Source organism: Lemur catta, chromosome 5 (genome assembly GCF_020740605.2).
Source record: "Lemur catta isolate mLemCat1 chromosome 5, mLemCat1.pri, whole genome shotgun sequence".
NCBI classification, from domain to species: Eukaryota; Metazoa; Chordata; class Mammalia; order Primates; family Lemuridae; genus Lemur; species Lemur catta.
This window is the reverse complement of record NC_059132.1, coordinates 1,038,836-1,056,478: the sequence shown is the minus strand read 5'-3', so window position 1 is coordinate 1,056,478 and position 17,643 is coordinate 1,038,836. Positions and strand designations below refer to the sequence as shown.

Here is a 17,643-nt window from a genome sequence, read left to right as displayed (position 1 = left end):
GACTGGCCTATCTCTATTGACCAATCTCAGCTGCTTAATTTGCAATCATCTCTATTGACCAATCTCAGCTGCTTAATTTGCAATCATCCTCATCACTTCATCCAACTGGTTGTAGTACACACCTGCTGTAATTGACAGACCAGGTTTCAAGAAGCTGTAGTGGATAATACCAGCCCTAGACCATCAAACAGACACGATTAGCTTTTTCTGATGAATACTCAGTTTTGGACAGTGTTTCAGAACTTCATTTTTATCCAACTATCGTGCCAAATGCTTGCTATTATCAAAAAGAAACCCATTTTTCATCACACGTAACAATACAGTATAGAAATGGTTCACCTTTATGTTGTGACAGCAAAGAAAGGCAAACTTCGAGACAATTTCTCTTCTGAAGCTCGCTTAGTTCACGTGGAACTCATCTATCCAGCTTCTTTACCTTGCCCATTTGTTTCAAATGGTCCAACATTGCTGGAATAGTAATGCCAAACCTTGCTGCGAATTCACATGTACACTGAGATGGATTCGCTTCCACTACAGCTTTCGGCTCGTCGTTATCCACCTTAGTCTCATGTTGCCCACGTGGCTCACTCTCAAGATTAAAATCACCAGAATGGAACTTCTCAAACCATTGACGTACTGTGCATTCATTAGCCACATCCTTCCCAAACACTTCATTGATATTTCAAGCTGCCTGCGTTGCATCGGTTCCACGACGGAACTCATATTCAAAAATAACACCAATTTTCTACTTGCCCATGGTTTCACACAAATTGCTCTAAAAAAAATTTGAAAGATAATCACAAGCCAAACCATGTGTTTGAAAGACTGAGGATGTATGTTCACAAAAAAAATGAGAAGTGTCAGGGGGAAATGTCAGAGATATCAACTGTCAAACTTAGTACTTACAGAAATCAGACATTTCATACTTAATAACCTACATGAGTGAGAAGAAAAAGGCACAGAGCAGTTAGGTCACTTGCCATTGTTAATAAGTGATGAAGTAAAAAAAATTTGTATTCAGGCAGCCAGTTCTCATCAACACCGTACAGTGCCAGCACCCCTTCCAGGAGCACACTTAGCACTGTGCTAGATCCACACCAGACATTCCATAAATAACATTTTTACATAAACAAATAAAAGCAGACAAGTCTGGCATTCACCTCCCAACCTTACCTTTCTACACTCTTCACAAATCCTTCCTGCCACACTGATACTGCCTTGCTTCCTCCCAAGCCACAATTCCTGACTAGAACTCTCTTAGCTATGCTTTCCATGCAAATTTCTGAAGATTCCCAGGGCTTTCTAAAAAAAAACCACAGCAAATAAGTTGTGCTCCAATTTTTCACCGGGTAAGAGCATCCTAACGAAAAAATAGTTTTCCAGTTCAAGCCCCACGACATCTGTTTCATCTTAAAGTTGAGCCATGCATTTGCCACTCATGACGTTTAGACAGCACACTCACGGACTCTTCTTAGTCACATATTCACCGCGTGTGACATAACGTTTTAAGGAATTTCCGTGGGGGACAACTACCGGGGGCGGACGCCGTGCCCGAGGGCAGGCGGACCGCGCCGGAGACACAACGCGGACCGAGGGGCTTCCTGCGGGCCCCGAGCGCCCCGGGGCGCGGCCGCAGCCCGGCGTGGGGCTCCCGCGCGAACCTCGCCCGCAGGACAGGCCGGACCCCTGACTGGCGGGTCGCCGCGACCCGCAGGCCACGCCCCGAGGCACTTCCTGGGCCGCCGCGAGCACCGCCGTGGGGACACTTCCCTTCCTCAAGAGAGCTCGCAAGGCCCCGGACACTTTATTCTCGGGCTTCGTGAAACGTGGCGACCCCGTAAGCTGCAGGTGGCTCCTCAGGACTTACCGTCTTCCCCGCCCCATTGGGTCCAACCAAAATTGTGAGGGGGCTGAAGAAAGTGATAATTTGCTTATCTTTGTCCTCTATTCCAAAACTCCGCACGCCCAGAATGCTCATCTTTTCAATCCGGGACATGTTTGCAAACGTTTCGAGTCTCAACACCGGGGACCTGGAGCCCGGGGCCCAGCAAGGTTTAACAGTGAGGCCGACGCAGGCCGAGCGCCGACGCGGGGACCCGCGGATCCAGCGCCCGGAGGCTCCGGGCGGGGACTCGGCTACCGGAGGCCGCAGGGTCCGAGCCGCGAGAGCGAGGGGCGGGGGCTCCGGCTGGAATCCCAGCCCGCTTCCTTCCCGGCCGGCCGGCGAGAGCGGGGGCGGGGGCCTGAACGCCGCAGAGCCCGAGCCGAGCAGACGGCGCGCACTCACGGCTTCCCGCCTCCGCGGCCCCGCGGGTCACGTGGGCCCTTACAACCCGCGTGCGTCCTCGCTCCACGCCCGGGGCACGCTGGGAAGCTGGAGGCCCGCGGTGCGCACGCAGCTCCGGCTTCCGGGTGGGGCAGCTCCGGCTTCCGGGTGCCGCACCGCGGAGCTTCCGGGCTGCGCGCTGTTGCGGGCGGCCGCGGACTTCCGGTCCGTGCCGGGGCCGGGCAGGGCGGGGACTTGCGGCGGACGGCGCGTCTGAGCGCCCGAGTCTGCGACTCCCGAACGGGCTGGGGGCAGAGGGGCGGCGGAGACCCGGCACGGGGGTTAATATCAAAACGGCTTCCTCTCCCTGACGCACGCGCAGTGTGTTCCAGTGATCTCAACGTGTGACGCCATCGCAGTGGTGACTAATGGAATGTGTCTTGTAGATTCATGTAGTTAGAAAAAAAAAAATCTCAATTTGTAGTTGAGTACATACTGATAGTTAGAACTCACATAAACGCTCTTTGAGGTCCTCGGTAATTGTTAAGAGTGTAAAGGGTGTTTTAAGACTAAGACCAAAAGTTTGGAAACTGCTGTTGTAGACCAAAAACCACACGCTGTTAGGAAACTAAAAGCGTTCTGCAAATATGAAGAATGTAAACGAAATCTATTAGGATCAGAGCCGCCCCAGGATAGGAATAGATAGATACCTTTAAAATAAGGAAAGAGAAATCACCTTTCTCAAAAGTGAGAATCTTGTTTTCTTGGAAACAAACTTAATGGAGGGATATCATATACAAGGATCTATACGAAAATTTATAAAACTTACAGAAACAATAGACGTTAAAATCAAACAAAAACTTTGGATTACCGTAGTGGTATAATTTGCCTCTGCCTGAGATGGAAACACGTACTAAATATTTCTTCAATCATACAATCCCAAGAATGTAATTTACAACACCTAATACATAAACTAAAACAATGTGTCAAAGGATACAAGTGGGGAAATGAAATAGTCTCTGGCTGTATCAGGTAAAAAAAAAACAAAAAACCATGAAAACTTCAGTTATTACAACAGGTACTTAAAATTACCAATGGAGACCTGGGGCGGTGGCTTATGCCTGTAATGGCAGCACTTCGGGAGGCCCAGGCAGGAGGATCCCTTGAGGCCAGGAGTTTGAGACCAGCCTGGACAACATAGTGAGACTCTATCTCTACAAAAATAAAAATAAAAAAAGTAGCCCGGCAGCGTGGTTGCCTGTGTCTTTAATCTCAGCTATTCTGGAGCCTGAGGCGGGAGGATCCCTGGAGCCCAGGAGTTCCAGGCTGCAGTGATCTGTGATTCTGTCAGATTCTGCCACTGCACTCCAGCCTGGGGGACAGAAGGAGACCCTGTGTCTAAAAAAAAATTTAATTAAATCACTAAAGGACAAAACAGATTGTAATTATATTAGTAATGTCTTATTTGACAAACCAAATGTAATTAACCAATGGGAAACGATTAAAGACCTTTTTTTCCAATTTTTAAAATTGTTATAAAATACACGTAACAAAATTTACCATCTTAACTATTTTTAAGTGTACAGTTCAGTGGCATTAAGTATATTCACATTGTTGTGCATCCATCACCATCTTCTATCCCTACAAATCTTCTCATTTTGCCAAACTGAAACTCTGTAATCATTAAATAACTTCCCATTTCCCCACCCACCCACCTTCCAGGCCTTGGTAACCAACATTCTACCTTCTGTCTCTGGGATTTTTGACTAGGTATATTAGTGGACTCATACAGTATTTGTCTTTTTGTGACTGGATTATTTCACTTAGTATAATGTCCTCAAGGTTCATCTATGTTACAGCATATGTCAGAATTTCGGTCCTTTTAGAGGCTGAATAAGATTCCATTTTATACACCACATTTTGCTTATTCATTCATCTGGCAATGGACACTTCAGTTGCTTCCACATTTTAGCTATTATGAATAATGCCACTGTGTAATGGGTGTAAAAATATCTCTTGGGGACCCTGTTTTCAATTATTTGGGATATATACCCAGAAATGGAATTGTTGGATCATATGGTAATTCTATTTTTAATTTTTTGAGGCACCACCATACTGTTTTCCACAGTGGCTACACCATTTTACATTCCCACCAGCAGTACACAAGGGTTCCAATTTCTCCACATGCTTGCCAACACTTGTTATTTTGTTTTTTTGATAGTAGCTATCCTAATGAGGAGGTATCTCAGTGTAGTTTTGATTTGCATTTCAATAATTACTGAGTGCTTATTGGCCATTGGTATATCTTCTTTGAAGAAATGTCTATTTTTTTCTTTTTTGGCAACAGCATCACTTGCCAGGAAAAGACCATTTTTTTAAAGTTGGGTTTATTGAACTCTAATTTACATACAGCAAAATTAACCTTTTTCCAGGGCACAGTTCCATGAGTTTTGACAAACACAGTTGGGTAACCACCAAAAGCATTGAAATAAATGCTGTGGATATGAGTAGGAAGAAAAAAGCTAATCTACACCTTATTTTACTTACCACTATAGGTTCTGGGTGGACGAAAATCAAGATATTTCTGAAAGCAGTAAAAGAAAAGGCCAGAAATGTAATTACCCCACTTTTAAAAGAGAATTTTATGACTCAAACAAACATAAGAAATTAACGATGACTGAGACAAGACATTGTGTATCTCTGATCTCAGTATGAAGTACCTAACATCATAAGAGATTAAAAAAAAAAGGAAAAAAAAAGTTTAACTTGAATCCAATCACACCTTTAGATTTAACTTCCAATTCACAGGAATTATGAGGATTAAGCTAACAGCACCACAGGGTAGAAATGGCAAGTCCAGAAGGTGGGACATAGTATAAGACACTGGCCTGACTCTCAGGAGGTCAGTATCACTAAAGCAAGGACTGTTTAAGATTTTAAAAGACTTTTAAAAAATTATTGCAAATTTAAAGAGATCGAGGTATATATCACCCAGGTGTAATGCATGGTCCATGGGATGCTGGTTTGGACATAATGTGAAGGAAATTTGGGTGACGCATCGGGAAATTTGAATGTAGATCAGAAATTAGATGATAAAGAATTATCAATAATTTTATTACATTTAGATGTGATAATATTTTGCTATGTAAGAAAATGACCTTTTTTGAGATGTATTTGGAAGTATTAGTGATAGAGTGTCATGCTGTCTGTGCTTTACTTTAAAATACTTCAGAAAAAATAGTGAGTTGAATGAAAAAACTGGACATGACTAGGTAGTCATATTCCATTACAAAAAATTTCAACTTTGTAATAGTGGGAAACTATAAAACTAAAACATAAGCTCTAAGATTGGAAGGGAAAAAGATTTGCAATCAAAATGATTAATCTGTAAAATAAAAAGAGCTAGAAAAGAAAATTAGCCTTAAGTCCCCACTTCTCAGTAAACTACTACTTCCGAAAAATGTTTGGTTTCACTGCTACCAAAATTAGTGAAATAAAAAAACTACTGTGAGATACTATCTTATACCTAATAATGAACCTCTTTATTCTTTTTTTTTTTTTTTTTTTTTTTTTTGAGACAGGGTCTTGCTCTGTTTCCCAGTCTGGAGTGCAGTGGTATCATCATCTTTATTCTTATAATACTTTCTGACATAAATTCTGCCTTTTTCTGTTATTGATATTGGTACACGAGCTTTCTTTTGACTAGTATTTGTCCAGTACAGTAGTAAGTTCTCACTTAACTCCTGGGTAAGTTCTTGGAAATTGTAACTTTCATGGAAGCAATGTATAAGGAAACCAATTTTACCATAGGCTAATTGATATAAACAAGAGTTAAGTTCCTATGGCATATTTCTGGTCACAAAAACAACACTGAACTTTTAAATAAAGGCCAAACACTTCTAATATTAAACATTGAAATAAATGTGAGCTATGTATACATTTGAGAACAATTCCTAAAAACAAGATAATTATTTACCCTCTTACTGCAGTTTAGGGTTGAGGGTGGACAGAGCCTCTGACGGCAACTCGGGGTGCAGGGTGAGCCCAGCCCTGGGCAGGACATCGTTCCGTCTCAGGCCATCAACACACACTCACACTGTGCCTCACAGACACAGCAATTCACCTAACAAGCACATCCTTGGGATGTGGGAGGACACTGGAGTACCAGGAAAAATCCACACAGACGTAGGGAGAATGTGCAAACTCCACACAAACAGTGGCCCAGCTGGGAATTTATTTTTTTCTCATAAACAATATAATGAAACGAGGTTATTTGAGGACCTGCTGTATATCTTTTTATTCGATGATTTTCAAACTTTCCAATGTCATTTTGCATCCAGTGTATCTCTTGAAAATAGTTGATAGATTATTTTAATGCAATTTTATAGGATTTGCCTTTTAATAGATGAGACTAATCTGTTTTCAATTACTGTGATTCCTGATAAATTTGGACTGACTTCTCCTATCTTCTTCTGTGCTTTTTCTTTGCTTCTTTTCCTTGCCTGCTTTCTTGATTGATTGAGCTTTCTTTATTCCCTTGTTTTACTCTACAGGTTTGGAAGACATATACTCTATTTCTATTCTTTTAGTGAGTGAGTACTCTTCAATTGTTCACAATCCTGTTTTGAGGCCTATCTTTAGCATCCTTCTGAACAGTACAAGAACCGTAAAATGTGCCAACTCTGATCATCCCTTCCACTTCCCACATTATCACTGTTCAGTGTTTTTGTTCCTCATTGTCTTGAAATAAGGAGCAAAATAAGTTAAATGTTATTTCTTAACAGCATAAGTTATTTAAGTCAACGTATGTAATCAAGCTCTTGATTCCCACTGCCCCCTACACATCACTCCTCCTCTCAGGGTTCCTTCACGCATTACATTGGCAAAACCGCTAAAGCCTAGTGCCAGTGGACCTTCAGGGAAAGAAATCTCCCTCTCAGTGCTGATGTCAGGATTAAACAAAGTTAGAAAGTGCTTTACAGGCCGGGTGCGGTGGCTCACGCCTGTAATCCCAGCACTCTGGGAGGCCGAGGCGGGCGGATCGTTGGAGCTCAGGAGTTCGAGACCAGCCTGAGCAAGAGCGAGACCCCGTCTCTACTAAAAATAGAAAGAAATTATATGGACAGCTAAAAATATATATAGAAAAAATTAGCCAGGCATGGTGGCACGTGCCTGTACTCCCAGCTACTCGGGAGGCTGAGGCAGGAGGATCGCTTAAGCCCAGGAGTCTGAGGTTGCTGTGAGCTAGGCTGACGCCACGGCACTTCCTCTAGCCCGGGCAACAGAGCGAGACTCTGTCTCAAAAAAAAAAAAAAAAAAAAAAAGTGCTTTACAAATCGTAAAGCACTGTGAAAATACAAAGGAATTCTTTTTGGTGCATTGAATATTTTCAGAGGGTGATCTGGCAAGATGTAACAAAAACTATAAAAATAATCACACAAGTTCCTTTCTAGAAGGAAATATATTTTTTTATATATAGAGAGGTTTCTAGTAGCATTGTTTAAAATTCTGGAATGCTAGAAGCAACCTTAATGCCTACAAGTTTGGAAATGGTGAAGTAAACTGTGTACATCAGTGTCATCTAATAGCAGGTAACTGTTAAAATAATAAATAGGAAAACTGTAGATATATGAAAGAGAAATATTAATAAGCAAGAAAATACAAATCGCATATATTCATTGAGTACAACTCTGTAAAACTGTCTATGCGTTAGTAAAGTGTGGAAAATATCAAAAAACTGATAATTGCTATGTCAAGGGAAACAAGTTCTGTGTTTATTTTCCTATAATGTTATTTATCAGTTAAAAAATAATATTAAAGAAATGCTTGGGGATTGAAAGGATGGAAGTTAGAATACAGTGAAGAAGAGAAAGAGATGCTATCAATTTACATTTAGTCACCACAAAAAATGTGAGGCATTGTGCTCAGTTGATTGATTAGAATCAGTTCATGGAAAAGCCATTTGACCTTAAAGGACTACACGGTTAGTAAAAACCACAGTTATCAGTTTCTAAAAACATGTTGCCAATGTGTAACCCACTCATAGAAATAAATGTTTTAAGGCAAAAGGATGAATGTTACCCACTAATATAACTTTTCAATATTAAAGTCCTTTTTCGAAATTATGTAATTACCAAAAAGTATTTAAAAAACAGGTAGCTAATTTCTTTCTATTCCCCTAAAATAATGTGGATTTTTAAAAATCTCGTGGCAGTTCACATTGGCTTGGTCTCTCTACCTGAATCTTAAACTTTGCTCCGAGAAGCCCTGCCAAAGACGCTTCAGTTACTGCAGACTCCCAGCTTCAGGGAAGAGACTGCTTGAGTTTCCACAGTGCAGCAAATCTTCTCTTAACTTTGTCTATAGGTTTTTGGAATCTACGACTTTAAGTAAAATGGCATATAATTAAACCAATTTTGCCACAAGCTAATTGGTATAAATGAGAGTTAAGTTCCTACAGCGTATTTCTTCTCACAAAAATATCATCAAACTTCTAAATAAGACCAAAACACTTCTAATGTTATAATTGTGAGCTATACATACATTTAAGAAAGATTCATAAAAACAAGTAAGATAGCCAGGCGTGGTGACACCTGCCTGTAGTCCCAGCTACTTGGGAGGCTGAGGCAGGAGGGTCGCTGGAGCCCAGGAGTTTGGGGCTGCAGTGAGCTATGACTGTGCCACTCCATCCAGCCTGGATGACAGAGTGAGACCTTGTCTCAAAGAATGAAACAAACACAAACCCCACTAACAAACAAAAAACAAGTAAGATAATTATTTACCCAGTTATTCCAGTTCAGGGTCTCTAGTGGCTGGGTCTTCTACAGGCAGCTCAGGGTGCCAGGCGGGCGCCGAGCCTGGACAGGGCGCCATTCCATCACTGGGCACAGCCACGGGCACTCACACCGGGACCGTGCAGACATGCCAGTTCACCTACTGTGCACATCTTTGGGATGTGGGAAGAAACCAATATACGCGAAGAAAACCTACTCAGACGTGAAGAGAACATGCAGACTCCACACAGACAGGGGTCCCCCCAAGAATCAGTTGTTTCTCATCAATGATAGAATAAAACAGCATTGAACTAAACAATGTTATTTGGGGACCTGCTGTATTGACATTAATTTGTTCAAAGAATACAACCAAATGCACGCTTGTTCATTCAGTTACGTGTTCAACAAACATTGACTGCCTACAATAGGATAGTCCTCGAGGACCAAGAGATCAATTAAATAAAAACGTTATTCTCAAGGAGCTCACAGTCTAGTGGTGCAGTAAAAAGGTCAAGTGCATGACATGCATGGAATACAAAGTCTTTTTTGCGGAGGGAAGGGGACAAGGTCTCACACTCTTGCCCAGGTTGGTCCTGAATTCTTGGGCTCAGTCTCTCCTCCCACCTCAGCCTCCTAAGCAAAATCTTTTTAATATTAATAATAATGGTAAAAACAATCATTAACTTTTTTCAACTTTCAGTGTCATTTTTTTTTTTTTTTTTTTTTTGAGACAGAGTCTCACTTTGTTGCCCGGGCTAGAGTGAGTGCTGTGGCGTCAGCCTAGCTCACAGCAACCTCAGACTCCTGGGCTTAAGCGATCCTCCTGCCTCAGCCTCCCGAGTAGCTGGGACTACAGGCAAGCGCCACCATGCCCGGCTAATTTTTTCCATATATATTTTTAGTTGTCCATATAATTTCTTTCTATTTTTAGTAGAGACAGGGTCTCGCTCAGGCTGGTCTCGAACTCCTGACCTCAAGCGATCCACCCGCCTCGGCCTCCCAGAGGGCTAGGATTACAGGCGTGAGCCACCGCGCCCGGCCTCAGTGTCATTTTTTTAATAAACTTTTTATTTTAAATAATTGTAGCTTTACAGAGAACTTTCAAGAATATCACAAAGAGTTCTGGTGACCCTTGCCCCCGGTTCCCCCTGTTGTTGACATCACTGTGGCACATTTGTCACAACTAAGGAACCAACGTTGGCACATTATTAAACTCCAGGTTTTTTTCGAATTTCCTTAGTTTTATTAGCACCTGTTGCCTTTTTTCTGTTCCTGGATCTCATCCAAGATGCCACATCACAGTTCGTCACCATGTCTCTTGGAGGCCTCTGGGCTGTGACAATTTCTCAGACTCTAGTTTTTCCTGAGCTGAACAGTCCTAAGGAGCACCGTGCAGGCATTTTGTCCTCCCATCTGGGTATGTATAGTGTGTTTCTCGTGGTTAGATGGAGGTTACAGGTTTAGGGGAGGAAGATGACAAGGACAAAGTGCCATTCTTATTGCGTCATATCAAAGGTACACGCGATTAACATGACATCGTTGTTGACCTTGCTTGCCTAGCGGAGGCAGTGTTCGTCGGGTTTCTCCACTGTTAAGTTACTCCTGTTATTCTTCCCTCTTCATACTGTTCTCTTTTAAAAGAAGTTACTCTGTGAATTCCACCCCTAAGGAAAGGGGGATTAGCTTCGCCTCCTAGGGTGAAGTATCTACGCATATTATTTGGAATTCTTTTGCAGAGGAGATTAAAACCATTAACTTTTGTTTGGAGCTTTACACGAATAAAGCTCTTTCAAATACATTATTTTACAGTCCCTACTCTGAGAAAGTTTGCAGTCAGGTAGGAGTGATCAGACTTACAGAGGAAAAGTTAATGGCTATGACAACTTTATAAGAAATATGATTTTGCACACTCATATTCACAGCAGCCTTTTCACAATAGGCAAAAGATGGAAGCAACCCAAGTGTCCACCAGGAGACCAATGGATAACTAAAACATGGCATATCCTGCAGCGGAATATTATTCAGTCTCAGACAGGAAGGAAATTCTGACACATGCTACAACATGGATAAACCTTAAGGACAGACATTATGCAAACTGAAATAAGCCAGTAGCTACAGTAGTCAAATTCATAAAGATAAGGCCGGGCACAGTGGTTCATACCTATAATCCTAGCACTTTGGGAGGCTGAGGCCAGAGAATTGCTTGAAGCCAGGAGTTGAAGACCAGCCTGCACAACTTAGCAAGACCACATCTCTACAAAAAGTAACAAAAGTTAGCCAGCCGTGGGGATACATACCTACTAGTCCCCGCTACTTGGGAGACTGAGGCAGGAGGATCACTTGAGCCCAGGAGTTGGAGGCTGCAGTGAGCTATGATAATGCCACTGCACTCCAGCCTGGGCAACAGAATGAGACCTTGTCTCAAAAAAAAAAAAAAAATTCATAAAGACAAAGTAGAAAGGTAGTTGGAAGGTGCTGGCAGGAGGGGAGAATTGAGACTGTGCTTAATGGGCATAGAGTTTCAGTTTTGCAAGATGAAAAGCGTTGTGGTGATCTGTTGCACAACATTATGAGTGTACTTAACACTGAACTGTACACTTAAAATGGCTAGGGTAGTAACTTTTATGTGTATTTTACCACAATTAAAAAATGTTTTAAAAAATACAGTTTTGATTAAGAAGTATTTTTTATAACCAGCCCTCCAACGGGAACCTGCAGCAGTGCTGTCAAGCAGAGGCTGCACACTGGTGCACTGCACAGTTGCCAACCCTTGAAAGTTAGGAGCTCACACATGATAATCAGGATCACAGGCTTCTTTGGGAACTGGATGATCTGGCAACATAAGCCCAAGGGTGTCACAGCAGCTGCCACCTTTAGACAGATCATGCGTGCTGTGGTTTGCCATGGCTCCCACCACCTTTGTCGTGTTACACCTTGCTCATTTCACTCATTTATTACTCCACTAAAAGTAGCGAGTGGTTGGTGAGTTTTCTCCTACTTAGGGAAGGCTAACACCGTGGTATCTCACCTAGGTCGCCTGTGCAGTGCTATGATGGAATTTAAACACTCATAACCTTGTGTATTTAAGGTGCTAAAATAACAAGTTATTTGGCAATTCCTCTGAAACCTTCTTCTAAGCCCACACGTCCTCAGTGTAGACGAAAGGCGACAAGGGTGAACCAGAGAGAACTCACACATCATCTGGGCAGAGGAGGCTCCTGCCAGAACTCAGCTTCGGTTTTGAGAGCACCGTTTTAAGGGGACCGTGATCCAAGCCTATTTGCGATTCCTACCTCACTCCTGATAGATTCACTAAAGTGAGCCACTGTCTGTCTGGCAGTCTCAAGGAAAACACTTCTCAAGTGCTCAAGTAGACACCTCTACCCGGGAGCCCAGCACTTCAGCACAAACAAAACAACCAGACACGACACGAGGCTGCCCGTGGAATCCTACGCTGCTTTGGTCCTGTCGGCGCAGAGCTGGGTTCCGTGTGTAATAAGACGTGTCTGCCTCCCAGCCGCCTCTGCCTCTCATACAGAACTGCACCCGGCTCTGTAAAAGCGTCCCGAGTGACAATGTGTGTTTGGTACCATCTTGCCTAGGTGCTCAAGATGGGCCTAAAGCCAGGCTTCCAGGGCGCCAACACAGAGCCACCCTGGGTGCTCACTGAAACCCTCCATTAAAAACAATGGCCTCCACCTCCACCACGTGTGCCCAGGCCAGAGAAGAAGAAAGGGTGTGGCCTAGAAGGGGCCTCATTTGCTCCCTTCTGGGATCACAGGTCTGATCCCAAGGAATGAAGGCTGATTCCCCTAATTACATGTACTCACACATGGTCCACCCGAGGTGTGAAAGGACACCTCCACCCTGGTGGGACATAAAGTGTTGCCATGCCGTGTGTCGTGTCTGTGACAGACTTTTACTGGTGGACTTCCCAGCATCTGTGTCCCTCTCACTCCTGCCCAGGGCCCCATATTCCTCAGCTACGCGGTCGAGGTGGGATGAGGTCCACCCTAGCTCCACGGAGAGCCGATCAGCGTATCCCGCATCCTGGCAGCAGTTCAAGGGTGACACTTGTCAGAAAGAGAGCAAATTCTAGGGCTTTTGATTGAACAACCAGAAAAACACAGCTTGCTTTTCCCTGCTGCTCATGAACAGAATACACAGAGATCCAGGAATTCTGACATTGTCCTGGGACCTCAGTGGCAGAGCTGCCCAAGAATGAAGTCAAGGGAAAGTTACTGACGCAAAATAGAAAGAAACCTCCATTTCTGCACTGTTTGGTTATACAAGCCAATAAATTCCCTGTTTATCTTCCACCACTTTGGGTTAGGTTTTTGGTCACGGACAACAGAAGATCCTAACAAAGACCCTGCTGAACACAACCTGACCCTGCTGAGTTAGTCTCAGTTTTAGTCACTGTCTTCCTACCAGGCTCTCCAGCTTCATTCAAGCAGATCAACCTAGCTGCAACCGTGGTAGAACTTAGTCAAACAGAAAAAACATTCCCAATTTTTATGTATTTTGGCATAAAATTTGGTTTAGTGGTTTACATCACACTTCTCCTTTTTACACATATCTTTTAAGAGGAAATTCAATCTTCTGATTTTAAGAAATGCAAATGTAGGGCAATGCTGTATCAACCCAAAGATTTTCTTCTGTAACAGAAAATGTTTTTGAAGGGGGGAAAATAGGGATTTTTATTATTAACAGATAAAAGTAAATTTATTATTTTTTTTTAAGATACAAAGCACTGGAAACATTTGGTTTCATGACTTGCCATTATTAGGTGTTCTCTATCTGATTGTTAGAAATTATTCATTTCCTCAGAGAGAGAGAATAAATGGGTTGGGGACGCAATCTTGTACTATGCACTTGCTTTGCCAAAGGCAAACGCTGAACGTTTCAGAGCCATGAGAACGCTCCTGCAGCTGAGCTTGCTGGCGCTCGGAGCCGCCTGCGTCTGGACCCTTCCCGTCGAAAGCCCCATGAGCACGGTGGTGAAAGAGACCCTGACACTGCTCTCCACTCACCGAGCCCTGCTGACAGGCAACGAGGTAACCTTCATCTTCGTTCCTACAGTCCTAACATGCGCAGGTAGCCATTTGTGACGGTCCATTTGCTGTGTAGAAAGATCCAGTATAAATAATAAAATTCTGAGTATACTAGTAATGCCCAGGCGATAACCACATTACCAGCAAGCACTATGGTAAAAGTTATGAATGCTGGAGTGCTTTAAAGATGATTCTATTTCTTTTCCTTTTCAGAGCCTGAGGATTCCTGTTCCTGTACATAAAAATGTAAGTTAAATTATGATATAATAAAACGATCACTTGCATAAGTAAATTTCATATTTTAAGCTACAAATCATTAGCTGTTATTGGAACTATTTACCTTTCTGTACTGTGTTTTCATTTGGGTGGATGTGAGTGTATGTACTTATAAGTATTAGGAATGACTTTTTAATAAGCAGAATCCATTAAACAAGTGGATCTTGCCCTTCAGTGATGTCGTCAGTTCTCCATCCCAAAGAGCCTCATGTCAGGGATTCTTTCCGGAAAGAATCCCACACTGGGTGAGAGGTGCCTGCTAGTCTCCGTATATTTCTGACTGTCTTCGGCCTTCCTCACTCTAATGTCTTTCTGAAAGTATTAGTAACTTAGAGTTATATTTTTAGAATTATGATCGGTAGACATAAAAATATACAACAAATGCCCTATATTAATAATGTCCACATATTTAAGTGATATGACTATATAATGGTATTGTATACATTTAGAATATGTCCTGGTCATATTAAAATGTAAAATATATAATTTCATTAGTCTACATGGAACAAAATTACCAGCTGTAACTGTAAAAGGAAACACTGATGTGAGTTCAATGAATAATGTCATAGTATTACACTTCCTAAACACTTTATTTCTGGGTAAGCAGTTAATTTATATCATTTATAGAACTCCTCAATAATTTTATAAACTTCATCTACTTTTTGAAATTTTTAAAATGTTTAAGATTTTTGAAAATTTTATCTCAGTATGAGGTGGTGTACCACCTGGAAAAGGAACAAACAAAAAACTCTTTGGAAAAAGGAACTCATGTAAACACTACAAAACAAAGTCTAACTTTTAGACAAAAAATTTTTTTCTAATTTATTTTTAATGGACAAATTTAAAAATGTATATATTTATCATGTACAACCTGACATTTTGAAATATGTATACATTGTGGAATAACTAATAGACAAGATTTTTATACCTTGTTTTGATTACTTGCATTTTAAAAAGCTTTAAAAATTTATATTTTGAATTTTAAAACTCTTCCTCATTTAGCACCAACTTTGTACTGAAGAAATCTTTCAGGGACTAGACACACTGAAGAATCAAACTGGACAAGAGAATGGTGTGGAAAAACTATTCCAAAACTTGTCTTTAATTAAAAAATATATTGACATCCAAAAAGTAAGTTGCAAACATTCAGTGGAAACTATATTTGTCTGGCTGTGCCGATTTCTACAGGAATTGACTGTTTCCTACAATGCCCATTGTCCTTTCTTTTTACAGAAAAAGTGTGGGGAAGAAAGACGGAGAGCAAAGCAGTTCCTGGACTACCTGCAAGAGTTTCTTGGTGTAATAAACACCGAGTGGACAATAGATAGTTGAGACTAAGCTGGTTTATTGTAGCCAAAGATTTTGGAAGAGGAGAAGAACATTTTATCGCAACGAAAATGAGAACCAGTGAAGGGTGGGGCCTTGATTTTCCGTGCATCTAAACTTCAGAGGCAAAGTCCATATTTCAGGCACACTGCTGCTTCTCCACCTCACACAAGCAGAAAGCATAAAATATTTGAGATATATTTTAGATATCAGAGTCATTGAAGTATTTTCCTCCAGTTTGCTCCGGGAAAAATTGATGTATACTTTATCTTATTTAACTTAACATTCTGTAAAATGTCTGTTAACTTAATATTATTTATGCAGTGATTAAGAATGTGGTAAATTAATATTTATTTCATATTATGTCATGTTTCAATAAAACAAACAATAGACTACTCTATTGTTCAATTTGCCGCTGGCCTCTGTCTTAACACTTGAAATTGGCACAGCACGTGTGGGTATGTGCTGAGGCCTGAGCTCTTGCTGGCTCAGCACCTGCTTCTCCCTGGAGAAGTCTCAGGGCTGCAAGGCATGCCCAGGGCGGAAGTGATCGAGCAGGACTGAATGGGGCTGTGGGGAGCAGGGACGTGGGCAGGAGCTGAACCTGGTTTCCTCCTCACAGTGTACCCAGAGCCTCGGATGGTGCAGGGTAAATGGTAGAAAATGAATGGATAGGCTGGGTGCAGTGTCTCACGCCTGTAATCCCAGCACTCTGGGAGGCCGAGGCGGGAGGATTGTTTGAGCTCAGGAGTTGGAGACCAGCCTGAGCAAGAGCAAGACCTCATCTCTACTAAAAAAAAAAAAAAAAAAAAATAGAAAGAAATCAGCTGGACAACTAAAAATATATAGAAAAAAGTAGCCAGGTGTGGTGGCGCATGCCTGTAGTCCCAGCTACTTGGGAGGCTGAGGCAGGAGGATTGCTTGAGTCCAGGAGTTTGAGGTTGCTGTGAGCTAGGCTGATGCCACAGCACTCTAGCCCAGGCAATAGAGTGAGACCCTGTCTCAAAAAAATAAACTAAAATAAATAAGAAAATAAATAAATGAATGGGCTTTCCAGGACTGGCTGTAGAATTAAAATGAGTTGTAAGGCTTCCCCTGGGACGGGAACAGTGCAGGTACCTGTAACTAGGCTTCTTCCCGGTCTATGAGAGGAATTTGGCAAACCAATCCCACTGCCAGTCCAGGGAGGAAGCCAGAAACCCTCTCTGCAGAGGCCAGCCAGGCCGGGGCTGGGCCAGGGCCCACGGCCAGAGGGAGTCCTTCCTCACCCCGTCTGACATTAGGCGTAACAAAGGGAGCGGAGAAGTGCTGGCAGGGCCATCCTATCAGCCAGGCTGGGTCCTGGCGGGGCCCACTGCCCTGCATTCCCCTGGCCAGAGCCGGCACCGGCAGAACACCACTCTACTCTGCCTGCTTACGACTATCAGTAGCATGACTGGGGATTCTTCTGTTTGAGAAAACTTCTCAAGGATCCAGAAAATATTTTTAAAACCGAGCTGGACCTGGAGGAGAGACCCAGTAACAATATTCAGCTATCCCATTAATTCTTTCATTCAACAAATATTTATGGTCACAGGCCCTATTCTGGGTGTGGGACACAGCTGTGGGCCGGCACTGGAGGCCCTTAGAGACCAGTGCCATTACCCTGGGCATTATCTGGATTGCAGCCGTTCTTGGGCTCAACTGCTGCGTGAGGCAATCGCTCCTCCTATTTCCGAGCACAGGACAGGGCCCAGAGCAGCCGGACACAGATTCCCAGGCAGGGATGTGCAAGTCCTTTTGTGCACGGAGGCGTGTGTTCCTTCCAGCACACACCAGGCATGGTGGTCGGGACTGCACCAGGGCACAGGCCCCAGCCTTGCACACACCAAGCCCCGGGGTCAGCAGCTGAACGGCGAGGGAGGAGGATGGATGGGCACAGCACCGCCACGCTGACTGCTCTAGCGTC

General features: G+C 42.8%; 2 protein-coding genes across 3 annotated transcripts in view; one reads left to right on the top strand and one right to left on the bottom strand.

The window, feature by feature from the left end:
• The window catches only part of RAD50 (RAD50 double strand break repair protein), a 72,166-nt gene extending 69,896 nt beyond the window's left edge, over window positions 1–2,270 (bottom strand). Inside the window, exon 1 of one of the 2 annotated variants that reach the window (XM_045550745.1) lies at window positions 1,868–2,270. In XM_045550745.1, coding sequence (XP_045406701.1) covers window positions 1,868–1,996 — 129 coding nt within the window. In that variant the 5' untranslated portion in view covers window positions 1,997–2,270. The remainder of the gene's footprint in view (window positions 1–1,867) is intronic. The other variant, XM_045550743.1, reaches the window with a different exon arrangement.
• Window positions 2,271–13,952: 11,682 nt separating this feature from the next.
• Window positions 13,953–15,701, top strand: IL5 (interleukin 5). Its single transcript, XM_045550755.1, has 4 exons — window positions 13,953–14,096; window positions 14,307–14,339; window positions 15,372–15,500; window positions 15,603–15,701. Exons 1-4 carry the CDS (start codon window positions 13,953–13,955, stop codon window positions 15,699–15,701), a joined length of 405 nt encoding a protein of 134 aa, XP_045406711.1.
• Window positions 15,702–17,643: the final 1,942 nt, after the last annotated feature.

Excerpts from the sequence above, each read along its gene's own strand:
- IL5 (XM_045550755.1), top strand. The coding sequence starts at position 13,953 with ATGAGAACGCTCCTGCAGCTGAGCTTGCTGGCGCTCGGAGCCGCCTGC. Across the intron at positions 14,340-15,371 it reads CTGTTCCTGTACATAAAAAT|CACCAACTTTGTACTGAAGA; the intron begins GTAAGTTAAATT and ends TTCCTCATTTAG. Across the intron at positions 15,501-15,602 it reads AATATATTGACATCCAAAAA|AAAAAGTGTGGGGAAGAAAG; the intron begins GTAAGTTGCAAA and ends TTCTTTTTACAG.